Source organism: Diospyros lotus, chromosome 1 (genome assembly GCF_014633365.1).
Source record: "Diospyros lotus cultivar Yz01 chromosome 1, ASM1463336v1, whole genome shotgun sequence".
NCBI classification, from domain to species: domain Eukaryota; kingdom Viridiplantae; phylum Streptophyta; class Magnoliopsida; order Ericales; family Ebenaceae; genus Diospyros; species Diospyros lotus.
Genome location: NC_068338.1, coordinates 50,601,224 through 50,628,093, shown reverse-complemented (window position 1 = coordinate 50,628,093; position 26,870 = coordinate 50,601,224). Strand labels below are relative to the sequence as shown.

General features: G+C 36.3%; 4 protein-coding genes across 5 annotated transcripts; all 4 read left to right on the top strand.

The window, feature by feature from the left end:
* Window positions 1-3,335: 3,335 nt before the first annotated feature.
* LOC127794350 (pectinesterase 2-like) lies at window positions 3,336-5,455 on the top strand. Its single transcript, XM_052325377.1, has 3 exons — window positions 3,336-3,895; window positions 4,085-4,416; window positions 4,628-5,455. Exons 1-3 carry the CDS (start codon window positions 3,336-3,338, stop codon window positions 5,320-5,322), a joined length of 1,587 nt encoding a protein of 528 aa, XP_052181337.1. The 3' UTR covers window positions 5,323-5,455.
* Window positions 5,456-9,173: 3,718 nt separating this feature from the next.
* LOC127798402 (probable pectinesterase/pectinesterase inhibitor 33) lies at window positions 9,174-11,717 on the top strand. Of its 2 annotated transcripts, XM_052331951.1 has the most exons (3): window positions 9,242-9,288; window positions 9,387-10,171; window positions 10,868-11,717. In XM_052331951.1, the coding sequence occupies exons 2-3, from the start codon at window positions 9,421-9,423 to the stop codon at window positions 11,560-11,562; spliced, it is 1,446 nt and encodes a 481-aa protein (XP_052187911.1). In that variant the 5' UTR covers window positions 9,242-9,288; window positions 9,387-9,420; the 3' UTR covers window positions 11,563-11,717. The 2 variants fall into 2 exon arrangements, with proteins under 2 accessions (XP_052187900.1, XP_052187911.1); XM_052331940.1 differs by having other exon boundaries at window positions 9,174-10,171.
* A 717-nt stretch (window positions 11,718-12,434) lies between these two features.
* Window positions 12,435-14,380, top strand: LOC127794344 (pectinesterase-like). The gene is made up of 2 exons (XM_052325367.1): window positions 12,435-12,828; window positions 13,692-14,380. The coding sequence occupies exons 1-2, from the start codon at window positions 12,435-12,437 to the stop codon at window positions 14,378-14,380; spliced, it is 1,083 nt and encodes a 360-aa protein (XP_052181327.1).
* A 7,322-nt stretch (window positions 14,381-21,702) lies between these two features.
* LOC127796479 (NAC domain-containing protein 7-like) lies at window positions 21,703-26,576 on the top strand. The gene is made up of 4 exons (XM_052328639.1): window positions 21,703-22,152; window positions 24,421-24,610; window positions 24,723-24,994; window positions 25,580-26,576. The coding sequence occupies exons 2-4, from the start codon at window positions 24,451-24,453 to the stop codon at window positions 26,168-26,170; spliced, it is 1,023 nt and encodes a 340-aa protein (XP_052184599.1). The 5' UTR covers window positions 21,703-22,152; window positions 24,421-24,450; the 3' UTR covers window positions 26,171-26,576.
* Window positions 26,577-26,870: the final 294 nt, after the last annotated feature.

Genomic DNA, 26,870 nt, shown 5'->3' with positions numbered 1-26,870 from the left:
ACAAAGACATAGGTTTTGAAACATACTATCATAGGTTTCGAAACATACCTCTCTGGAAATGAGATTTCGAAATATACCATCATAGGTTTCGAAACATAGTTCAAAACCTGAAACAAATGCTAATACATAGATGTTTCGAAATAGCATATGCACTTGAAAACATTAAAAACCTTTTCAAAGGGGTTTCGAAACATGCATAGAAACATGACAGATATTCAGAATGATTTGCTTGAAAGCACAATCCATAGTATATATACATCACAACTTATTTACATTTCTTTAGTTGAAGTAAATGTTCTCATTTTATTTTATTTATATTTTACCTCCATTTACTTTAATGCATAAATGTAAATAACAAAGTACCCCCTATTTGGATTCAATAAAAATATCTAGAAAATCAAAATGCAAAACAATAAGAAAGTAGATTTTGGGTTTTAGTATAAACTTACGATTTTGCGATTTAACCACCTCCAAAATATATACTTTCTATTTAATAAAAAAATTATTAAAAATCGTTTTAGCACTAATGAATGTTAGATATCAAATTACTGGGAGATAGTTTTCTAAAAAGAAAACATTTTCATATATGTCTCCTTATAAGGTGCTAACCTTCCAGACTTAATCAAAAATAGGGTTTTCATTTTTACAAAGTAATACTTGATATTGAAATTGATATATGTTGAAAACCACACACTTGACACATAACTTAGCGATTAAACTAATTAATAGATGTTTTTCATCATTAAAATTAATGTACAAAAAGTATTATCAATCAATAAAAAAAATATGTCTCACATTTAATTCAAAGTAAATTTACTTTTTGCATAAGAAATCAAGATTTAAAAATTTAAATATAAGCTTTTGAGATATAAATGATTAAAACAAGAAAACATGTCTAAAAACAATCTCATTTAATTCAAAATAAATTTACTTTTTGCATGAGTAAGAGAAAACATGTCTAAAACTAATTTTCTTTAATTCAAAATAAATTTACTTTTTGTATGAGAAAGAGAAAACATATCTAGAAGTAATTCTCTTTTAATTCAAAATAAATATACTTTTTGCATAAGTAATAAAAATATTTATTAATAAATAAAAATTCAAATATAAACATGTCTAAAGATAATTCCCCTTTAATTCAAAATAGATTTACTCTTTGTACACACTTTTAGTTCAAAATAAATTTATTTTTTATATGAGAAAGAAATACATTTATATTATAAAAATATTTTTGTTAATCATCAAAACTTAATTAATATGAGCAATTTGGTTCAACACAAACCTTACTCGACTAATTCAAAAAAATACTCAACTTTTAGAAACACATATAGTTGATTGACAACAAATTTTGTTCAATTAATTTTTGAGAAACAAAAAACATGCATAAGTTACTTAACTAAGAGAACTTTAATGGTCAAATGAAAGAATTTGCTAAAAGCACATAATTGACTAACTTGCAAGGCATACAAAATATTACTCGATTGATATTTTCAAATGAAAAATAGGAGATGTGTAACGGACTCGACTAACAGATATAGATACTTGATTAATTCAAGTAAATTAGTTGATTGAAATATAGGATTTACTTGATTCAATATATGCTCAGATTTTAATGTTATAGAGATACTCAATTAATCTCCAAAACATACTTGAGTGTAGATTTAAAAGATATAGGTTTTGAATAACATATACTCAAGTAGGTACTTATAATAATTGATTAAATAACATCAATACTCGATTAACATGAAAGCAATGTTGAGCAAAAAAACTCGATTAATTTTGTAAAGGAGTTTTTATACTTAGTCGATTTTTAAAAATATTTTCTCAAAAACTTAAGATCATGCTTGATTGATACAAAACTATATTTGACTCTTTTAAAGGATATATATTTTTATATATATATATATGCATATAAGCATGAGGGGCTAAAAAAAATGTTTTGAAAATCATCCATAAATCAAATTTATCAAAAGAGATTTTTTAAATTATTTTTTTATAAATTAAAATACAAATTTCTCAACAATAATTAATTCATAGCATTATAAACAAAAGTGATTTTTATTGTATTTATTAAATTTATTTGATAATCCTTGAAAAAAAGTCACTTAACTTTTTATTTGAAATTGTCTAGATAAATTTATCTGATTTATCTCTCTCCCTTTAAATAAATTTATCTTGAACCTTACATATAAAAAAAAAATGATCTATATATCCTTTAATGCATTCTAAAAATTTTAACAAACAGTTTGATAAAAATCTTGCAATATTTTTTATCATTATCTAAATAGTTATATATTTTGGTACGGAAAACATTCTAATTTTATTTTAATACAATCTTATATTACTTATTTTAACAACGCTACCTAAATTTATTAATTATATATATGTACTTATTTTATTAACATGTAAAATAATTAAACCTTATGCTTATATATTTCGTGCTAACAGGGTACTTGATAATCTAGGCTACTTATAAATTCAGGGTTATAATGAGAATATATATATCAAAGACATTGAATAAAACAAAAAAGAAATGGCATGGCAAGATTTAAATTGATGCTTGCACATGTAGGCACGTGGCAAATTAAGCATCCGGTGGGTGAAATGCAGACGAGTGCTGGTCAACACTCCTTGTTGGTGGCGAGAAAGAAGAGCTACAAATTTCATTATTAAGGTTATTAATTTATGGATAATGCTATTGGTACATCTTTGTGTACACTTTGGGCTACATAAAGATGTATCAATGACAAAAAAACCCCTTATGAGGCGCATAGAAGCGCATGAGGCGCATGTGAGGCGCAGGGTATTTTAGTCTTTATACCCCTTGATGTAGCTCAAGATGTACAAATTTGTTGTACATCTAGCATGATCCTTAATTTATATATAATCAAGCATATATTATATCACCATTCCCAATGCCAGTTTCAGATAAAAATTATATTTGGTAAAAGGCATTAAATGCTAAATTCTGACGATTAAATTAATTAATGGTTGGTTTAGCTAGGGTTGTGATGCGTAACGTTAAATCGTGAAGGGACAGAAGCTGAAAATCTCTCTAGCTAACGATGTTATTCTGAAACCCCATGTTACCTCCAGCTCTATTTAGCTATTACCAATTAATGTGGCTTTGAATCTGGCCAACTTAATTAATTACAGCTTCATTAATTATTGTTTCTTCAGACTTTGGATGATTTTCAATATCCACTCGCTTAATACGACTTCATCTCTGTCTAGATCTCTCATCTCTCAGCCAATCTGGGAATTATGATTCCCCTTTCACTATAATTAATTACCTATTAAACCCTAACTCATGCACAGAGATTGAGGACGACTCCATGGCAAGAAAGCTGCTGCAGCTACTACTACTAGCACTTTTCTTGTCCTGCACCGCCATTCTGATCACCCCAGCTCTCTCAGATGATGGCACCGCCGACGACGACATTCACCGCTGGTGCCACCGAACCCCATTTCCAGAACCCTGCAAGTACTACATAACCAACAGTCCCGCCCACTCTGTTCCCAGAAACAGCACAGAGTTTGAAAGATTAATGGTGGAAATCTCGCTGGCGCAGGCTGTCGATGCATGGACGGAAGCGAGGAAGATGAAGCCTAGCTGCCGGAGCGAGCAAGAGATGGCGGCGGTGGGCGATTGCTTGAGGCTTTACGATCACATTGTTCTCCAGCTTAACCAAACCCTTAAGCCTGAAACTGAGTGTACTCAGTTCGACGCTCAGACTTGGCTAAGCACCGCGCTCACAGATCTCGAAACTTGCCGCGCTAGCGCGGTGGAGCAAGGCGTCTTGGATTTCTTGTCGCCGTTGATGTCGAAGAACGTCTCCGAGTTGATCAGCGACGCTTTGGCCGTTAATTACGAGGGGAAGCCGGAGCCTAAAAGGTGGTGATAACAATCCAAATTCATTGGAATTTATTATTTTAAGTTACCTTAAATGATTTAAAATTGAATCAATTCTAAGTTTTTTCTATTTAATTTGGATTTAAGAAGGGTTGTTAGCGTTGACAATTTCTACATAAAAATTCAGAGAATATTTTTTAATTTAATTTCTTATACTTTGTTCCTACACAGAAAGTACGCTGATGGGTTTCCGAGTTGGGTTTCCGGCCACGATAGGGAGTTGTTGCAGACATTGGCGTCGCCGAAGCGAGCCAATCTTGTGGTGGCGCAAGACGGGAGTGGCCATTTTCGGACCATTCGACAGGCTGTTGCTGCGGCGGCGAGAAGGAGCGGCGGCCGGAGGTTTGTTGTTTACGTGAAAAGTGGGATTTACGGGGAGAATATTGAGATTGGAGCGGAGATGAGTAACATAATGTTGGTCGGAGATGGGATTAGGAAGACGATTATCACCGGCAGCCGGAGTGTAGGCGCCGGCACTACTTCTTTCAATTCAGCAACCGTTGGTGAGTTAAATAAGCTCATGCATATATGCTTCAAAATCAATAATTAAGTTGAAATTTGTTTCTGCTTTGCTTTTCTCATTTTTTATTTTATTATTGGTAAAAAAACACACACAAAAGAGAGTATATATTTTGCAAAAAGTACTAATAAGATAATTATAATGCAGTGATTTTTTAAGTATGCTCTCAAATCATATATATAAATAATTTCTAGGGATTATGGGCAACGGATTCATAGCCCGGGACATCACATTCCGAAACACCGCCGGCCCAAATAAATACCAAGCGGTGGCGCTCCGGTCCGGCTCCGACCAATCCGTCTTCTACCGCTGCGGCATCATGGGCTACCAAGACACCCTCTTCGTCCACTCACAGCGCCAATTCTACAAGCAATGCTACATCTACGGCACCATCGACATCATCTTTGGCAACGCCGCCGTTGTCTTCCAAAACTGCATGATCTACGTAAGGCGGCCGATGCCCGGCCAGGTCAACGTGATCACAGCTCAAGGCCGGAGCGATCCAAACCAAAATACCGGCATTTCAATACACAACTCGCGGGTCATGGCGGCACGGGACCTGAAACCGGTGCTCCCCTCATTCAGAACTTACTTGGGTCGACCGTGGCGGCAGTATTCGAGAACCGTGTATATCAAGACTTTTCTTGATAGTTTGGTGCATCCCGCGGGATGGTTGGAGTGGGAAAACACGAATTTTGCGATTGGGACAGTGTATTATGGCGAGTATGGAAACTTTGGTCCTGGATCGTCGGCTCGTTGGAGGGTGAAATGGCCCGGTTATCACCGGATAGCAAATCCGAGAGAGGCGGCAAGGTTTACCGTCGGGAATTTTATTGCCGGCCGGACGTGGCTGCCGGCCACCGGCGTGCCTTTCACTGTTGGCCTATGATGACGTACGGTGCAATTATAAGTATTGTTCTTGATGCCTTGGTTTTGTTAACGTAATTAGTATTTCATCATAAGCTTTTAATTTTCCTCTTTTATATATTGTTGTATATATATTCTGTTGTTTTATTACTAAACCCTAATTTAGTGTGTGGCTCATTGTAGCCTTGTTCTTCTTTCTCCTTATCCTTCTTCTTCTTCTTCTTCTTCTTCATTTTGTCCTTCTTCTCTTTGTTTGAGTTATACATTAAACTTGATTTTGTTTAGATTATTCACAGGTTTGATTTGTAAATGATGGCTGGCAATTTTTGGGACCAAAAATTTACAAGGAATAATGGATCGGAATGTGCTCGATCGGGACAAACAGAACAAAAAAACAATGCAAATTTGTACGAGGAAGTACTTATTGTATTTCCCATGATTTATCATAATTTAATTATTCCAATATGACAATGTCATTTAAATTTTTTAAATGAGCAATACTAATTATTGTCGATTAAAAATAGTATTAATGCAATTATTAATACTTAAGATCAGGTGTACCGTATACTTATTTTATCTTAACTATTAACTTGCTTTTTTAATAATCATATTATCTAAATAATATTTTCTTTGAGCATTTCAAGAATCATTAAACAACAACTATATATGCCCTCTGCTGACCCAGAATCAGCATTCTTGGGCCCAGTTTTGGGCACCCTAAAGCAAGTCATTAATTAATTAGAAAGTAAATTCAACTTGGCAAGAGCCCATAGGGCTCAGCAAAACCTGATCAATCAATGATCCTATTTGTATCGGTTCCATAAAATGATGTTGTTCTTGCCAAAATTCAATAATAATAATAAGATTTAATACATTTTTTAGTTCTTGAACTAATCAAAAAAATGACTTTAAAAATATCAATTAAATTGTAATTACTATTTATCATTGAACAAAATACTTTTATACACTTTTAGTCTCTATGTTAACGACTGTTAAAAGAAATATTAAATTTGCCTCATCAGCACGCCACGTAAGTCAGATTTACTAGGCAATATTACTTTCAATCTTCTCCATTAATTAATTAGTCATTATTAATCAGTCCCACAAATTAGAACACTAAGCTTGTTGGGTGAGGTGTGAGTGATTAAATTAATAACACCTAAGCTTGAATGCTAAGTATGTGATTGGCCAACAAAATTACCTCTACTAAATATAATATATTAATATTAATATTACTTAATAAAACCTAGACGCCTCGGCCACCATCTTCGACGGCACCATGTACAGTAGTAGCGCCACCAACAAGCACAGCCCCACAAATATGGCGATCGCCCTCGAGTCCCTCCAGGTCACTAGCGCTTGCACATTCTCTCCCTCCGTTGCAATGTCCCCAACACCATCTGCAGACGCCCCCCGATGTTCCTCAGCTTGTCGTACCTCGCTTTCATAACTTCGTTCTCGCTCCCGCTCGACATCTTATTGAACTCGTCCTTCAGATTGTCCCTATCAATGGCCTCCGCCATCAACAGCTTCGGATTGAACTAGGTCGGTAGCTTCCTCTCCCAAAACCTGTAATTCCACGCTCCCACCACGAACACCTAGAATGCCAGGGCGGGGATGATCAAGTCCAGCCGGGTACCACACCAGCATCACCACCAAGGCGTGCACTAGCACCATGTGTCGTTCACCCACTTCACCATGTCATCTACCCCAGCCACCACTTCCGCATGCTGAACCCATGCGAGTCCGCGTCCAGCATATAGCTCACCGTCTCTTGACGAAGCAGCGGCTTGGACCGGGTCAAGTGGGCTGCCGCGATTTTCACGGCGACACTCCTTAGCATCTCCAATTGAGCCAGGTCGAGTGGGCGAATATGCCCCCCTCTCTCTCTTATTGCCATAGCTGTCGATGGTGGCCATGGCTAGGTGTGTATGTATATATATATATATATGTGTGTGTGTGTGTGGTGATGTGACAGTGTTGACGAGGTGAATTTAACGCCTCTTTTAACGATCGTTAAGGTAGGAACTAAAAGTGTATAAAATTATTTTATTTAGAGATAAATAGTGAACACAATTTAGTTGATATCCTTAAAGTCATTTATTTGATTAGTCCAGGGACTAAAAATTGTATTAAACCTAATAATAATTATACTTGAGAATAGTTTTCAGTCCTTCAAGTGTTTATAAGACAAAAGATAGTTAAAAGGACCTAATGTGTCTTTTATATGAACACTTCAATACTTAAATTAGTTTAGTTTGTAAATGAAAAAGTTTTATAGAGTTTTTGACATACCTAGAGGTATGGCCATCTTTCATTTATAATTTATAAAAGTAAAAGTTGACAAATAACAGAACCCTCATTTCTTTCAAGATTGAGATTACCATCATTTATTTTGACATTTAAGATGAAGAATTCTAAGGTAACTTGACGTGTTTCTAGCGAAACATAATTTGGAGGAGTCTCCGAAAGACTCAAAAGTCTCTTTCGAAGAGTCCTCTGTTTTTAGCTCTAAAAGCAAACATATCAAAGGGTCTCTTGAGGATCTCTTGCCCAAGCCTTTTTTGGGCTTCTTCCCTTTAGACTTTTGTACAACTTTTTAGACCTTTAAAGTTTAAACTTGTCTTGGGTTGGGGCTCGTTCAGGGGCGGATGTAGGGGGGGCTGGCACGGGCTTCAGCCCGTGCCAGCCCCAGGTAAATAATATATATATTTATTATATATAGATATATGTAAAGGCCCATAACCCCAACTAATATTAATATAGCCCAGCCTGAGTCGTCCATCTACATCCGCCCCTGGGCTCGTTTGAACCCATTTTGTTCTGTTTGGCACATCACGTATACAAATGTCTTGCAAGATATTGCAGCCCTAGGTATGGCCTGGGGCCTTGGGCCGAGGGTCCGAAAGGCAGGGACCCTGGATTTGATTAATAAGAATATATAAATAAATTTTCTGAATTTATAGTTATGAATTATTGTAACTTTTTGTTGGTTAAAATTTTAAAATATATAAATAATAATAAATATGTACTCTTGATAAATTATGTACAAATGACTGCTTGGGTTCCTTAGGTGGTTGACATCTCTAACTAATAGAATTTGGCTTGATGTACAACGCATTATTCGTTCCACAACAATATGATCCAATTTTTACTTATAGATATGGTACGAATTTCAATAAATTAAAGGGCTCATTAATTATCAAACTCAAAGTTGATGATATATGATTGAGTAATTTCTGAGACCTTTCGAGCTTGATTCAAGCACAATCTAAGTGCTCGATCCATCCATCCATCGATCTTGAATGTTTTGCAGTTGGCATTACGCGTATATATGTATATATATATTGACAGCATGGGTTTGCTTCATCAACAAACCAGCAAGTAAGCACATGCACTATCCAGGAATAATGGCTGTTTCATCAGGCACAATCTTGCCTTTTACTTCATCGTATATATATATAAAGTCAGAATATAGGCCACATCTTACGTACGGAAACTCGAATATGTTGCCCCTGTAAACTGTTAGTTAATTCTGATATAATATTCAACTCATAGCGGCCTGTTCTTTTCCTTAAGAAGATCAACTTCTAGTAATCCAAAAGTTATTGTATATAGTTGAACTACTAGCGTTAAATTCGTGCACAAATGTCATAGTTTAATTGATTAATTAATTTAAGCTTCACGCCAATTTGTTTCAAGAACTAACACCGGCTTGGAAAGGTAAGGTCGTGTATTTAACCCATAAAGTATAAACAATTGGTTGAATAGCTACGTACGCACGCTTAGTTATCTTTAATTTCAATTGTTTGATTGATCTGTTTCATCTTCATTTTTCAAACAAGCCAACTGTCGGCCGGGATACTTGAAAAAGTCCATCTTCATCATTGTATAAAAGGAAGAACATTCACAAGAACAGATCCCCAAGGCCTCGAAGGTTCATAACAAGAAAGAAATTGAAAGAGTACAATCAATCATCACAATGAAGGTAGGGTTAGGGTTAACATTCTCTATCATTTTCTCTTCCTTGTATTTCTCTCAGACCCTAGCGGATGACAATCCATACGATTTCAACTACTGGTGCAGCACCACGCCTCACCCAGAGCCATGCAAGATCTTAATGGGCAGCCACCGCCGGGCTGCTCCAAAACAGCGGGCCGAGTTCCGAACCATGGCGGTGCAGGTGGCCTTGGAGCGGGCCCTTCACGCTGTGGCTCACGGCAGGAAAATAGGGCAAAGCTGCCGGAGCAAGCACCAGAAGGCGGCGTGGACAGACTGCCAAAAACTTCTCTACAACACGATTTTTCAGCTCAACCAAACCATAGACGGCCTGAAGAAGAAGAACGGCATTGGTTGTACCGATTTCGATGCGCAAACATGGCTCAGCGCCGCGTTGACGAATCTGCAAGTCTGCCAATCAGGTTCGGTTCAGCTAAATGTTTCCAAGTTCATAGCTCCGATTCTGTCGAACAATGTGTCGGAGCTGATCAGCAATAGCCTGGCGATCAATGCGGTTTTGCTCGACCGGACGGAGGAGAAGGAAGAATTAGGGTTTCCGAGGTGGTTGCCGGAGGGTGAAAGAAAGTTGTTGCAGTCTTCGTCTTTGGCTTCGAGGGCGAACGTTGTTGTGGCGAAAGATGGGTCGGGGAATTTCCGGTCCATCCAGGCGGCGATAAACTATGCGGTGGCGAGGAGGAGAGGGAGCGGGAGGATAACAGTGTACGTGAAAAGGGGGATTTATGGGGAGAATATTGAGATCAGTAAGGACATGAATCAGATCACGCTGGTCGGCGATGGGTTGAGGTACACCATTATCACCGGCAGCCGAAGCTCGACCGCCGGCTTCACCACCTACGGCTCTGCCACGGTTGGTGAGCTCTCTCTCTCTCTCTCTCTCTGCTGGCTCCTTTGCTTCTCTTTGACTCTTTAACATTCATTAAAGAAGACAAAAGGCAGTTTTTGAACTTTGGCCAAAAGGCAAAAGAATAAAGAAGTTCAAAACTAACACAATTTTGTGTTTTTGGTTTCGTTGATAGATAACCCCATCTTTATGTTAATACCAAAATATTTTAGAAACTGGGTACGATAATTTTGTATGTGTATCATTAAGTTAGATAACCCCATCATTATACATCATTATATATATATACATACTCTTGGGGAGCTAAACGTTTCTCTAAGCAATTTCAACAATAAAGCATGAGGGAAAGGACATTTCTGAAGCAACAAGACACATTGTGGTTGTGGGTCCTCCTCCATTCTGAAGTTATCGCATATACCAATTAATGCCTTGTATAAATTTATTATATTATTTTCACAACCTTAACCTTCCTTAATTATTACAATATCTAACGTATACATCTTCTCAGTTGCTTAACCTACAAAAATAATTGTTAATTACCTCCTCCACTCCTTACTCTCTGACGAGGACTTCTTTTGTAATGTTAATAAATTAAAATTGCCAAGTAATAGTTATGAATATTTACTAGAATTATGTGTCTTTTAATGATGCTTTAGAATTTGTAAAAAAAAAATGGCAAATTAATTATCTAGAAACATGTCTTCAGGAGTTGACGGCGTTGGATTCTATGCCCGTGGGATCACATTCCGAAACACCGCCGGCCCTCAGAATGGCCAGGCGGTGGCTCTCCGATCAGCCTCCGACCTCTCCGTCTTCTACGCCTGTGGCTTCGAAGGCTACCAAGACACCCTCTTCGTCCACGCCCAGCGCCAGTTCTTCAAAACTTGTTACATCTTCGGCACCATCGACTTCATCTTCGGCAACGCAGCCGTTGTTTTCCAGAACTGCATGATCTACGTTCGCAAACCCTTGCTTGGCCAAGCCAACACCATAACGGCCCAAGGCCGCGGCGACCCTTTCCAGAACACCGGCATATCGATCCAAAACTCACGTGTCATGGCCACGCCGGAGCTCAACCGGGTGGTCCGATCGTTTAAAACATTCTTGGGCCGGCCTTGGCAGCAATATTCCCGGACGGTTTTCATGAAAACCTACCTCGGAAGCGTGATCAGTCCAGAAGGGTGGTCGCCATGGCTAAATACGAATTTTGCTCAAGATACTTTGTACTATGGAGAGTACGGGAACTGCGGGCCCTCATCCTCAACGAGGAACAGGGTGAATTGGAAAGGTTATCATGTTATAAGAAGCGCAACCGTTGCATCACAGTTCACTGTCACGAACTTGATTGCTGGCAGGACGTGGTTGCCGGCCACCGGCGTGCCGTTCACGGCTGGTCTGTGATTATTCAAGTCATGTGTTTGAAAGTATTATATATCCATAGGCGAATTTAATTTATTGAACATATTGTTTTGATTGTTACAATTTAATTACCAGGGATTCTTTTTCCTCTGTCCAGTCAAAGGATAACTTATTTAGATCGATTCAATAAAAATCAATTGAAACACATCTACTTGATCTTTCTATATATCGTACTAAAAGATTACACACTGGGAATTAAAAAAGATTTGCATAAAATTAGTGCAGCATGCACACATGATGATGAAATAAATTTTTATTTATGGAGATTCTGATTAAATAAAGAAACTGAATGTAATACTGTGAAATGTTTTTTTTTTTTTCTTTTTGGATGAAAATAGTATAGATTTTTCACCTAGCTTAAATGCATTGCAAAACTCTGGGTGATGACGAACGTGAAACCGTGCCTCATAAATTTTAGATTGCTCTCTCTTGTTGGGTATTTGCTCTACCCGTATATTTATAAGGTTATGAATTGAAAGACACCAAGTGCCAAGAAAACTGATGAAACTAGTAAAATTGAAAACATTTATGGCTAGATGGGAAGGGTTACAAAAGTTTACAAAGGTATTAATAGATTAATTATGGATGTGTTTCATCAAAACAAAACTCACAGTGTTAATTTAATTAATTAATTAATTTGAGAGATTACTGTTTAATTAGGCACATCCATTGAAGAGTCCCTTGGTAACGAAAACGAAACAAATTAAGAACGCATATTTACTGCATAATTACACTGCTTGTGTTAATTTATGAACCGGGATCAGTAGGCCACTGCTTATAAATCACTACCCATATTGTAGTGTAATATTAATTAACCAAGACAAACGCAGACAGAGGTGGATTCTTCAGCGACGATGAAGCTTTTGTTACTAATTCTTCCGTTGGTAATAAGCTTCAATTTGCCAGGCCCATTCTTCGAACCCGAGAATCGAGAATCGGGCCCGAGACGGCGGCGGCTTCAGGCGGAAGCGGCCGAGCCGCCGGGCGAACCGGACGTGGTGGTGGCGCAAGACGGGTCTGGAAACTTTGAAACCATAAAAGAGGCTCTGGAAGCGTCGGTAAAAAGGGAAAATGACGATGAAAAGTTTGTGATTTACATAAAAGCAGGGATTTATGAGGAGTATCTTGTCGTTAGTGACGATATGAAGAATGTGATGTTGCTGGGAGACGGCATAGGAAACACCATTATCACTGGTAGCCACTGCACCATGGAAGGAATATACAGGACATGGAACGCTTCCACTGTTGGTATGGCCTCTCTTTTCTACCTTTCTCACCAACACGAACTCAAACTCAAACTCGCTTGTGACAAAAATCTATTCAAGATTTGTCGAAATATTCAATTCATGACTTCCTTACATAAATTTATTCAAACTCTTCTGATCAAGTCCATACCTATTTGAGGTTCAAATGTTCATGATAAAGGAAAAGTATTCTAAGAACAAACTCGCTCACTTTTGCTTCATTAATTCAGCCAAAAAAAAAACATAGAATTGTTTAGAAGGAAAAAATGGGGTTAGGAAAATCTGCAAAAACAAAATGCAAGTCTTAAATGCGTTTTAGAAGGCTGTTAGCAAAATTTAATAGTGAGATTATAATGTAAATCTGTATCTTAAGTAGATCTTTATTAAATTAAACACCAATTAAGAATGTATGTAAGTTTACATAATTAATTATCTTTCTTTTTAGAATTAGAAAGGTACGTAAATGGGGCTTATTTAACTTATTTACAAATTAGTTATGATAAATTTTTAAATGATACTTATAATTATACCTTATTTTTATACTTACTTTCATTTTAAATAATTAAGATTAATTTGGACCCATTAAAAATACTCAATTACATAGAATTAATTCCTCCATTAGTAACATGTTTTGTATATAAGTTTGGATCATAGGAATTTGAACTCCTATTCCTGTTATTCAAGAAAATCAATGTATTGAAATTTCATGTTTATATATAATCTATATATAATATATGCACACATAAAATATCTCATTCTTTTCCTTTTGTTAATTGAGATATAATATGCATAATAATAATGTATTATTCCTAATTAATTCAAGGATTTTCAGTGGTATAATTTTCTAATTTCTTGTTGAATTTACAGTGGTGGTCGCCGATGGATTCGTAGGACGCGACATTACATTCCAGAACACCGCTGGCCCGTCAAGAGGGCAGGCTCCGGCTATCACGGTAAACTCCGACCAAGCCGCCTTCTACCGCTGCAGCTTCGAGGGATACCAAGACACCCTCTACGCCAAGCAGGGCGACCAATTCTATCGGGATTGCGATATCTACGGCACAGTCGACTTTGTCTTCGGCAACGCCACCGCCATCTTCCAACGCTGCAACATATACGTGCGAAAACCGCCGGGAAACGAAGCCGTCATCGCCGCTTCGTCACGGGACTCGGCCGAGGCCACGACCGGTCTCGTCTTCCAGAGCTGCCACGTGATGGCGGCGCCGGAGCTGCAGTCGGTGGTGGACTCGTACAAGATCTACTTGGGCCGTCCGTGGAAGCCGTACGCTCGGACAGTGTACATTAAGAACGATCTGGATATTCCGATTGATCCGAGCGGGTGGCTGGAATGGGAAAATCGTTCTGATGCGAGAACGGTTGATTACAGAGAGTTTAACAACAGAGGGATTGGTTCGGCGACTGGTGGGAGAGTGGGATGGCCGGGGTATAGAGTGATGAAAGGCTCTAGGGAAGCGGAGGAGTTCACCGTCAGAAAATTCCTGAAAGGCGATGAGTGGTTGCCGGCCACCGGGGTGATGTTCCACTCTGGGTTGTAGAATAAATTAACCGGTCTACGTAGGTAGGAAGCCATTGTTACTTAACTTCATGAACCAATAAACATATGATCGATGATAGAGAGAGATTGTGGGTACGATTAGCCCATAGTTTTGAGTTGTAAGGGTAAATGACATTTTCACCCAGGTGGAATACACTAATATATTCTTAATTTAAATTAATTTTAAATAAAGATATTCTAAATTTAGAGTCAATTCTTAATTTTATTCAATTTTGATTTTTGTTTTAATTTGATTATCAAATTTTCAGTTATGTTTCAATTGTATCCTTAATCTAGCAAATGTGTACCCCACTTTATTTGGCGACTAATGTGGTGTGTTAACGTGTCCAATGACGCCGTCTAACTAGCCATGGCTAAAGTTGTGGCCAGCAATCGTTTACATCACCGCCATTCATGTCGTCGACGAGCGTGGGTTGGCGTTAGCATTGTTGATTTTGTTAGAAATTGGCCAAGCTTGTGTACTTTGTTATCTTCTCCGTCATGGGTCAAAGTCATGGTTTTTGTGACTTGACCAGCTAGTAGTGGGACTCGCACACTGTAGATGAGGCCACCTTCTCCTCGTGGGTTTGCCATGGAGATGATGAAGACCAAAGGAAATCAATGAAGACAGTGTCGCTGACAAACATGAGGCAACATGGAAATCGTGGATCTGGCCATGGCAATGTTTCGATGATCGTGGCCATTGCATTGTCGTGACCGTGGTTGTTGCGTCATCAGCCATAGTGTAATCTTCTCGACTGGTTGAATCGTTCGACCTCCAATCTTCTTTATTTCTTTTTCTTGTTCCGATCAGCAATCTCTGTGGTTGCCGCTAATGGGAGCAAATCGATGATTAAAGCTGTCGGTGATGATCGTGAGGAAGATGGAGTGGCCAGTAACGATTAGATGAAGAGAAAGGTAGAAGAGGCAACTGACGATGATGAATAAGGAAGATGGCAGTAATGGTGCATTGATGAAGCAAACCTTAGGTGATTTTAGGTAAGAATGTGGATTGACCCATTAAGTTGTTGGGTCTACTCATTAGGTCGGATCTGAACTGGTTTGACCCGATTCATTTATAGATCTATGAGTGAATTTAGATTAGCAGATTCATTATAGGATCTAGAAACAACTTCATTTTACTAACATGTCTAATAATTATATCAACTGTCACGTAAATTGAGACACACGCTTATTGAATTGAAAAAAAAATTAAAATTAACCCCTAAATTCAAGATATATTAATATATTCTCTCTATAGAAAAATACAATCTAATAAGCCTTTCATAAAAGGCGTCAAATTTTACGTGTAGATGCCTAAATAACTTTGAAAAACCCACCCACAAAAATACTTTACATATAAAAGAGTCGCGTATAGTTCTTAGGGTGGGCTAAATTTAACATGGCCGAACCCAAATTGAATTGGACCAATGTTCTCACATCGTGTGAATCGGCCCATTAGATACAGGACCATGCATATCGACAAGGGAAGAACTGAGCTTGCCTTGTATATATATATTAACCACCTTGACATTGATTTAACCATTATTAACATTCCACCACTCTCAATTGGTACAATAATTTTACCTTTTTATTATGTGCTTACCAATTCTTTTTCTCAAAGATTACGTTATGTAGTCTCTATTTAAGTGTAAAAGTCATTTAATGTTTTAATAAATTATTTAAATGAATATAAAAAAAATAAAACTAAAATTTATATATGTAGTCAACTTTACAGATCAAACTATCACTTGTGACACGACGACCATAGAGTTAACTCAGTTGAAAAATTTACAATAAAGGCTTGATTAATTAACCGTCACCAATATCACATAACATAATAACATATATATAGCTAACACAGAGAAAGATGATTTCAATTGCAAATGGTGTCCTAATCATTTAATTTTCCATTGTTTTTCCCATTATTTGTTCTCATTTCCCATTCATATATAGTATATCATAGCCATAATTGTTACCATTATTCTGAATGGGACTTGTAAACCAAAATGCAATCATATAATTTCCACTGCTTAGCACAATAATTTGATTTTAGGTGTGACTTGTTGTTTTTATTTTATTTTATTTTATTTTATTTTTTGCCCTCAAAAGGTGAAAACTGCAACGAACACACTATAACCAAAATTATTGCAAATGCTTAATTAGAAGTAATCTTAAGTAGGGTCATTAGTCTCTTCTTGTCTTTGATAGAATTCTAGATGCACATACGTGTGCTCACAAAAGACCTCAATGATTCATTCTGTTGACAAGCTTTAATTGGGAAAAAGGGTGTTTTTAGCTGTACGTAATTGACGACCATCTCTATAATTCTCAATTTTCTTTATTAATTCACCATGGCAACTTCGTATAATGTTTTAGAATATGAAAAGAATATTATTATATCTAGTGACCAATGTAATTTATCTTGACCAATTGATAATTAATTAGCTCGAAACTAGGCCATGTTTAATATTATCTGAATTTAAGAGACATACCATTTGAATTTGATGGTGAAATGCACTTAGATTAGGCCTTTAGAAGTGACCAATATTTATGAAGACCAATTTTTGGGTAACAAATCACAAATGGGAAATCATATATAAATATATATAATTTCTATACAATTTTTTTTTTTTATAAAGATATGACAAGCTTTATTATACGTTAAAAAGATTTAAAATTAAATGACCCAAAAAATATAAGAGTTATGATTATAAAAATATTATCGTCAGGTCATCTTAAAAGCACTTTATCAATTAAATTTTTTATTAAAATATCATTTAACTTGCATGTTTAAATATGACAAGAGGATATGATGTCAAAAATTTTGAGTAAGCCTAACCAGCCCAAGAGTAACTCGAGAAGAGGAGAGTTAAGTGAAGCATGCATGGTTAATTACAAATTAGTGGCGCTTCATTAATTAAGGGTCATGATGATTAAAGTTAAAAAGCAATTATATATGTTGGGGGCGGGAAGAGGCAGGCAGGGGAATTGGGCGTTGAAAAATGATCGTCAAACTGAGCAACTAATCATGCTTTTGTTCGAAGTACATTAATCCCAACAGCATAAGGATCACATGCAATGCAAATATTCCTGCTTCGAAAGTAACATATTAATTAATTTGCCAACTCAAAAGGTAATTAACGTATTTTTTTTATGTACTATCTAATTAAGTTGGCAACACAACCAAAATACTGCTAATTAATTAAATTGGCATTTTAATTTTATTCAAGCTAATTAAGGTGATGCCTTCCATAAAATGATTTTATATTCTCTGGCTTGGCTTAGTACATTGGTCGTTTCTCGTAGTTCCTTAATTATAAGAGTAGGACAGACTATCATATATAGTCTGTCCTACTCTTTTCTTTTTCTTTTTTCTTTTTTTTTTTAACTTTTTTGTGCTAATACAAGGATACAGAATGATTGAGCTATGCACAAAATATCTCCATTCTCTCTCTCGCTCTCTCTCTCTCTCTCTATATATAGATGGCCTACACTTATTCATACCTTTGCCTTGAGTACTAAATACTCTTCACTGCTACATACATACATTCTACAGTCCTTGATATTTCTGTACTTTCTCTTCCCCAACTACCCCTTCTCATATATATAATATTTATATATATACTTATGTATGTATACGTATATATGTTTACCAAAAATTCTCATTTTTATAATAAAAAATATAATAATATCATTTTATCTTTGCCCAGCTAATTAAATATTCAGATAGCAACTATTCCCTTCTCAAAACCAACATGACCCAAGATGATGACTTAGTTATAATAATATTCTCTTCTACTAGAATTAAAATTTTTTTATAAACAAATTTACATATATATATATATACACACTTATTTGATATACTTGATTTATGGATAATTATTATACCTAATATATTTAGGTTAAGAAATTCTCCAAATACAGTAGAGGGTAGGGTGCAGGGCAATCGAGAAGTAATGATGCGGCGGAAACATCGTGGGGGAATGAAATGTATTGTGGGGCCCCGAGTGTATTAGACGAGCCGCACGCCCATTTGTCGAGTCGAGGCAGAAATCAAATCAACCACTCATATGCCGATACATCACAACCTTCCGGTGCTCCGGCGCGCACCGGAAACTTTCCCGCGGAGACGATGATGCGCCCTTCGCTATCGTCATCATTGGCAAAAGTTGGGCCCACGCGATTTTGATCTCGACCCCACATCCCACATCGCATTTTGGCTTCTATTTTTCAATTGTTCTTTCGCTTTGGCCTTTTAAAATTGTTTTCTTTTTTTTGTTTTGGTAAATTCTTTGCTTTCAAGTATTACTACTTGTACGTAGGCGGGATTTATGCACCAATAGGGACGCCCCACACCAGATTCTCTTTCTGATTCTCTACGCGGCGGGCGCGTACGGTGGATATCACATCCGTTGTTGCCAGATGTAGCGATGATGAAAATATAGAGAAAAAGATTAAATATATTACTGAATAAATATTGATATAAAGAAAAGAATGCAAAGACTAAGAAAGAAGGTTACCAAAATATCATCTCAAGAGTAAAATTTAAGTGGAAGGTAAATAATATGTTAGGATTAATATCAATATCTTATGAATTTAATATTTAATTTAAATAAAGGGCAAAGACTCATCTAGCATTTATCTTCTTTACTAAAATTGAAGGCACGAACGACAAGAAATCGTACAAGAATATTAATTTTAAAAATATAAAAATACCTAATCGATACGTCATTCCTACAAACTTGTTATTTAAATACATCATACAAACTTGTTATTTAAATACATCATTATTCCTCCTGTGCATAAATAAATCAAAATTATATGATTAATTAGTAATTAGTGTGTAAATGTAATTATGAATGGGCCCCATAGGGTGTTTTCAGTTAAATTAAGCGCTCAGGTGTTTTCAACAACAACAATAGGTAATCAAAGTGACAGTGACGGTAATGATGATTAGTGAGCCTGCCTTGATTAACCTCAGCATGAATTGTACCATCACATTTACCGTGGAAGTGTCCGCAGGCAATCACTGGCAAATAGGGTGGTCAATGAGCACGCTCACGGTTGTTAATAGCACGTGCTCTTGAGCTTCATTGGCACTGAACCGGCCAAGCCAGGCCCAGATGGGACCCCCAAACACAACAACTCAGCCAAGTTGGGAGCCCAATCATGGTGGCTAGCCCACGCCGGACCGCCAGAGCCGCCAGATCCAGAGCCCAGGTCATCATTCCTTTCTTCCCCCGACTGGGCCCCACTCTCCACTCGGCTCCCCCAAGCCGCCACCCTCCCCGGCTTACGCGGCTCCTCTCCCATTTGGCGAGGTGTCTCACTCGGGTCTTGCTTGCGGGACCCGTGGTCGAAAATTCAGTTATATTCCAAAACCAACCAGTGAAAGCCACCTGTGCGGTCGATGGACGTAACGGGATTAAATTTACGATAACACCCTTGCTTTATGGAACGGAAGGCATTTGGAGCTGGAACTGGAACTGGAGCCCCGTTAGAACCGAGTTGAATTTGTATAACAATACGGGGAGAACTGTAGAATATGTTTGCACCATCATGACAGTCGGTGGTGGCGAGGAAACGTATCCGTCACGAGCAAAACTTACCGGTCCGTTCAATGATGTCATCCTTATTAATATACAATAATAGATTAGGCAAAATAAAAAAGGTATTTGTGCTTGACAACTACAATTAATTAAGATGAAACAATTAATTTGTAAAGTAAACAAATACAAGCAAATTCAAGTGCTAATTAAGCCACTAACTAGTCTAATTAATTGACATTTATTAGAGTTAAAAGTGTTGGAAAAAAATTCTTCTCGCTAATGTATTAATAATAAATATTATCATTAAATTTCAATTTTATTAATTACGTAAATAAAAGCAAAATCCAAATTGACCCCCCATTAAACTTTAACATAATTGGTGGCCGGAGACTCAACGTACTGTTCATATTGAAAATTTATTATCCTTTAATTTTTATAAAAAAAATATAAAATAAAAAATACAAACAAGTAAAATGGGATAATTTGGTACACATGTTGTTGCCGGACCACTGTTGGCCCGCAACATCCGAGCGATGGATCACCAAAGTCAAAGCATATATAATATATAAAATAAAAAATATATATATGAATGAATTGAATGGTCCCGAAATTGATTACAGTAATGAGCAAGAAATGGTAGGGACTGGCTTGCTGGGCCTGTTCGGGCCCACATTGCCCCATTTGGAGAAGCCACTGTTCCATTACGTCACAACCAAAATTGCCCCTTTTTTAAGTTTAATAGATATTTTTTTAAGGAAAAAAAAATCCTATTAAGATGATCAATAATGATTGAATGATGTTATGAGGTTATTTTTTATTTTATTTTATTTTATTTTTTTGGTGTAAAATAGAGACCATTAGTATATGCATAACTTTATTAATGTAAAATAATGTTATATTTTTTATCTCATGCGAGAATGATTCTAATTATTAATATTGATATGTTTATAAGTAAAAGATTTTCACTATAATGACTTATAATTATATAAATATTATTAGACATGCCATTAATTATTTTATGCGAAAAGGGTAATGTCAAACATTACCTTTATTAATGCAATAGTTAAATAGTAATTATAGATGTTTCTTATTTTCAGATAATGTGAATTTATTATATTTTATTTTTAACTAACAATTAATTTTTTTTTTAGTTGATGATAAATACATGCATCGTGTTTTAAATCATTTAAATCAACCAATAAAACTATTTAATTATTAAAAATAAGATATAATAAATACATATATATTATCTAAGCATGCATTTGTTAATATTTAATAGCATCGATCAATCATTTTATCACTTAAAAGAGTATCACAACTATAATTGGTGGTTCTTGAAATTTTTTATAAATAATTTCATTTGGTTGTGGGGGAACATTCAAAGCTTTCTGATTGGTCTGAGCCGTTAGTTCATCGGACGTCCGACGTTTACCCCCTCTTCTTCTCCCTCTCTCTCTCTCTCTCTCTCTCTCATGTGAAATGGACTTACACTGACATGAGAAAGGAAAGAAAATAAAAGATTGGAACATTCTCTGTGTAAAAGAGGGTCTCCATCAGTGGCTGGTGGTAAAGAGTTAGCAGTTGCCCCCACGCTGCAGCTTCTCTCTCTCTCTCTGCCAATTTTATCGCCACCTTTTATCCCGCCCGGAAAATTAAATACTTTCCCAGCAATTTAGCCCACTCCAATAATGAGAGACAGTGAAAGCACATATATATGTATATATATGTGATCAAGATATCTAATCTTAGCTCCTCCCTCCTGCCAGCACTACACACCGCTATAATTAATAATCTCTCATCATTACCCTCTTCCCTCTCTCTCTCTCTCTCTCTCTCTCTCTCTCTCTCCCCCCATTTGGTGTTTATATAACCCCGTCTCTTCTCCATTCTTCCATTCCTCAGCCTTTCCTTTTTTATTTGCGCCTTAAATTCTCGGGATCCGATCCGACAACTCGACAAAAGACTTTGAGACGACCGATCATCGTTTTTGGAGAGGTTCAATTCCCGAGGAAAATATTGTTCTTTGTTCTTTTCCCCTTTTGCTTCCTTCTTTTGTCTGATTTAGCAGCCACACAAACCCTACCTTCCTTCCTTCCATTGCCCAAAAAAGGTTCTCCTCTTTGAAAGAGCATTTTGACTCTACCCAGATCCGTCTGTTCGCTTATCCCAATTTAAACCACAAGTATTAGTTCCTTGCTCGATCCATCTACTGCACTAGCTAGTGAGCTCTCTCTCTCTCTTCTTGATTAGATGGTGGGATGGAGTACTGCAATTAGTTTGATTTTGCTTATATGATCTGAAGAGTTTTAATTTTGTGTTTAGCAAATTACACAAGCTTTTCTCTCTTTTGTGTTGTTGGGCTTGCTTCACAAACATTTTGTTATTGCCTTTTACATTTTGTTTCCTTCCTTTTTTATCATTCATTCACTCCTTCTACTTTGCTTTGACACAAATCCTACTTAAATCTTATCATTGGTAAAGTTAATATGATGATCTCTCTCTGTAAATAGCCATTGTTAGTTCTACTTATTTCTAGTTTTGATTGTATATATATGCTACTAATATCTACCATGATTTCCATTATTATTATTATTATTATTATTATTATTATTATTATTATTAGTCGATTTATTTTAAGAGCCACAAGTTTTGGGCCATTTAAATTTTCATGATTACATTCATTCAATTACTCATTATCATGTCGAGGGCTAAGATGTTTGTGTGTGGATAAATATCTATTTATTTGATTAAGATCTGTTAAAATTACTTTACGAATCCTAGTGGAGATACAGAACAATTAAGACTTTTGTTTGCCCTCTAATATTCCTTCATAAATCGTACATAGGCATCCAATAATATTGGGGGAATTCATTAATTCAATGGCATCAGTGATTATGGTTTATTTAACTGTTTTTCTTTCTTTCTTTCTTTCTTTCTTTCTTTTGTTTGAGCTGATTGATTATATGAGAGAGAGAGAGAGAGAGAGAGAGAGAGAGACTTTTTTTTGCTTGTCTACATGTAGATGTTGTTCACTGCATAAACACATCGATCATTTTGTGAACCCTAGCTACCTGCCTACAACGCTACGTATTATCAAATAAGCAAACAAAAACGACAGATAAATTTTTAGTTATTACTTAGCCACTATTGCAATTTGTTGACAATTAATTAATCTCACGTGTTACTGCTATTCAAGTAAATATTTCCCTTTTCCTTGCTTTTTAGAATTATGATGACTTTGAGGTGCAAGTGTGTACCTTCCTCTTAATCTTATGCTACTTCAAGACTTGAGATTTAAAATGCTTGATAATTTCTTCTTGTTGTTTACGCCATATCATAATCATCTTTCTCGGGGCATTATTCCAGCTAAATTATAAGACACTTCTTAAATTTTACATGAAAAAAGTAGTGCACATCTTCATTTTCTTTGAATGGTATTGGAACGGGAGGGGATTAATGTCTGTAAACCAGTTCATACAGAGTTAACTTCCTCGGTATCAGCCCCCCCCAAAAAAAAAATCCTGGAAAAAAATAGTTCATTCAGTGCAACAACTAAACTCTTTGCCTTGAATCAACTCATTTGTTTCATTACAATCACATTTCACATTAATTTGACTCATTTACATTTTCCCTTAATTCATCAGACTATTAATCTGTTATTTTTCTTTGTTGCAAGGATATGATTGGAGACAAATTAGAGAAGAAAGCATGTTTCTCGCTCATATGGAGAAAAACATTTACCAGAGTACAATCATTAAGAAAATATAGAATTTCAGCACAAAAAAAAAAAAAGAAATTATAGTTGAGCATGGGGATATGGTTCTTATATATGGTATCCATGTCTATTTTTTAGTTTCAGTTTCTATTAAACCGAATGAAGACGCTGCATGACAGGGTCTTGATTGCAAAGATTTGTATCTCTGAAGGAAGAAAGAAAGAAAGAAAAATCTCAAGTTCAGAGATTTGATAGGTTTAATTCAAGGCTGAGGAATAATAAATGGTCAGATATGCATTTCCATTACTCTTGGGAAGTGAAAGGAAGGCTTTTTCATTTTTTATTTTGTCTGTTTCGACTTAATAATCCTTCTTTTGGTGAATCAAACTCTAGACTGTATGAACTAGAAAGGAAGAAGAAGAATAAGAATAAGAAGACGATGAATAAAAATTTTCTAGGGCATGCAATAGCTCTCCCCAAAGATGTCTGACATTCCATTCATGAAATTATATAAAGCTATTTAATTTCCAGTAATTCATAATTGTTTCAGCTTGTTCTCCTTTTGAACCTGCATCATATTCTTTTTAGGTTTTCCCTTCTTTACTGACATTTACTTAGGCTAATGAATTTCTAACCTAACCATCAAAGAGACGAAGTTGTTTCATATTTTTCTCTTTTTACAATTTTCAGTAGCTACTTTTCAGTTGATGACATCAAATTAAAAGATCAATTCATGCTCTAACTTAACTAACAAATCCCTATCATGAATTGCAGGTTTTGGTTTGTGGGTGGTAGTACTACAATATGAATACATTTTCACATGTTCCTCCTGGTTTTCGATTCCATCCCACCGATGAAGAACTTGTTGACTACTACCTTAGGAGAAAGGTGACTTGCAGAAGGATCGACCTAGATGTTATTAAAGATATCGATCTCTACAAGATTGAGCCATGGGATCTCCAAGGTATCTATACTAAACACATTCGATCAGTATCACCTTAATTTGCATGTTCTTTACTTGGAACTGCATTATGGTTTTCTGAAGTGAGTAATTAATTTTGGGTGATTTTGAACAGAATTATGCAGAATAGGGACAGAAGAGCAGAATGAATGGTACTTCTTTAGCCATAAAGACAAGAAGTATCCAACTGGTACTCGCACAAATAGAGCCACAGCTGCAGGGTTTTGGAAGGCCACGGGAAGAGACAAGGCGATTTATTCTAAGCATGATCTGATAGGCATGCGAAAAACCCTAGTATTTTATAAGGGTCGAGCCCCCAATGGACAAAAGTCAGACTGGATCATGCACGAGTATCGACTTGAGACAGATGAAAATGGAACTCCTCAGGCAAGTATTATTGTTTATTGTTGAATATCACTTAGCAACTTAGTTTTAATTTAATGCCCCTCACAATATAGAATGTGGGGAGCTAATGGAAGAAATAAATTAAGCAAGCAAATAGGAGACCTCAGACCAGTTTATAATTCTTTTTTCACTGAGTTATAATTAAAATCCTCTTAGCTAGAAGATCCTAATTATCATATTAATTAGCAGCCTGTTTAGTTCAGTTTTTTTACCTGTAGGAAACTTATTCTCTAGTAATTAACTTTTCACAGAGAGAGAGAGAGAGAGAGAGAATAGGTTAGCTGTTCAGCACCCTAATCGTTTATTAATTTTCTATGCTTTACTGTGAACTGTTGCAATTAGTTATCTTTCAAAATTTCTTGTGGTTTAAAATTTTCTTCTCATAACTCTGAATTTTTCGTGCGACAGTGGTAAAATGGCTTCTATATGGATTTGTATTGTTAACAGGAATTTTGGAAGTTATTTGACATTATCAATGTCGTGTTACTAATTCTAACTTAGTTATGATAACATGCACTTGATGATGACGGTCAATACTGTAAAACAACTCGATCGGTTGTTTTGCAGGAAGAAGGCTGGGTCGTATGCCGAGTGTTCAAGAAGCGCCTAACCACCATGCGCAAAGTGAGCGAGCACGATTCGCCAATTTGGTACGATGATCAAGCCTCATTCATGGCAGATCTAGACTCTCCAAGACAAACTCCTCAGCCCAATCTGAATAACAACAATTACCAGCATTCCTATCCCTGCAAGAGAGAGCTCGATTTGCACTACTCAATCCCCCATGGCCACTTCCTCCAGCTCCCTCTCTTAGAAAGCCCAAAGCTGCTCCAAACTGCACCTGCCATGAGCTGCAACTCCATGGCTGCTTATGGGCTTTCATCACTCACACAAGAGGAGAACATTCAACAGATCCATGAACAGAACTTGAACTCGATCTTTGGAAGCAACAGCGGTGAACAGGCAGTGGACCAGGTGACCGATTGGCGGGTTCTCGACAAGTTTGTTGCTTCTCAGCTCAGCCAAGAAGATGGATCCAAGGAAACTGAGTACCCAAATGCAGGAAACATGTTTGTCCAGCAGCTGAACAAGCAAGAGATGACCATGGAAAACGCCTCGACTTCGAACTCCAGTTGCCAGATGGATCTGTGGAAGTGAAGCCATACAGGTTAAAGCAAAGATAATGGTACATACTGATCTAGGAAGGGTTCATATATTAAGAGGAAGGGGAATATTTGGTGGTCCAAAATTCTTGTACATAATAAAAGTAAAGCAACGTAACCTTAACTATTGAGCCTCTGGATATATATATATATATACATATATATATATATACCTTAAGTTAATATATACAAGAAAACTATATTTGTTATTGGGATTCTAGGGTTGATTATTGTGAGTGGGAAGGACTTTGATTCCCAGAATTATCTCCGTATGTAACGGCTGTTATTTGTAGCCTATAATCTGACAGCCACATGTGCTGTTTATATATGGAGTCAGCCTGTGGACAATCGCATATGTGTATGCATGTAATTGTTCCCCTAATAGTATTACTGTTTTGTAATTGTTTTTGTCTTTAAAGTGTTGCATCTTGTGATGTTTCCCATTTCCAACTTCTTGTGAACATTGAAAACAGAAAATTGACAGAAAAAATTTCGAATTTTGAATTCTGAATTAGAAATCTATGCTATCTCCTGTAAGAGGGCTCTCAGTTTGCTGTCTCTGATTAATTTGTTTGTAATCAACCAAATAAACCACTTATTTTTATTTTAAGAATTTATTTATCCATTTATTTTTTTAGCTGATTTTGATCGTGTGTAAGCATGACAAAATTTATTTCTTTGTTTTATTCCACAGC

Excerpts from the sequence above, each read along its gene's own strand:
- LOC127794350 (XM_052325377.1), top strand. The coding sequence starts at position 3,336 with ATGGCAAGAAAGCTGCTGCAGCTACTACTACTAGCACTTTTCTTGTCC. Across the intron at positions 3,896-4,084 it reads GGGAAGCCGGAGCCTAAAAG|AAAGTACGCTGATGGGTTTC; the intron begins GTGGTGATAACA and ends GTTCCTACACAG. Across the intron at positions 4,417-4,627 it reads TTTCAATTCAGCAACCGTTG|GGATTATGGGCAACGGATTC; the intron begins GTGAGTTAAATA and ends AATAATTTCTAG.
- LOC127798402 (XM_052331940.1), top strand. The coding sequence starts at position 9,283 with ATGAAGGTAGGGTTAGGGTTAACATTCTCTATCATTTTCTCTTCCTTG. Across the intron at positions 10,172-10,867 it reads CTACGGCTCTGCCACGGTTG|GAGTTGACGGCGTTGGATTC; the intron begins GTGAGCTCTCTC and ends ACATGTCTTCAG.
- LOC127794344 (XM_052325367.1), top strand. The coding sequence starts at position 12,435 with ATGAAGCTTTTGTTACTAATTCTTCCGTTGGTAATAAGCTTCAATTTG. Across the intron at positions 12,829-13,691 it reads ATGGAACGCTTCCACTGTTG|TGGTGGTCGCCGATGGATTC; the intron begins GTATGGCCTCTC and ends TTGAATTTACAG.
- LOC127796479 (XM_052328639.1), top strand. The coding sequence starts at position 24,451 with ATGAATACATTTTCACATGTTCCTCCTGGTTTTCGATTCCATCCCACC. Across the intron at positions 24,611-24,722 it reads TGAGCCATGGGATCTCCAAG|AATTATGCAGAATAGGGACA; the intron begins GTATCTATACTA and ends GATTTTGAACAG. Across the intron at positions 24,995-25,579 it reads ATGAAAATGGAACTCCTCAG|GAAGAAGGCTGGGTCGTATG; the intron begins GCAAGTATTATT and ends GTTGTTTTGCAG.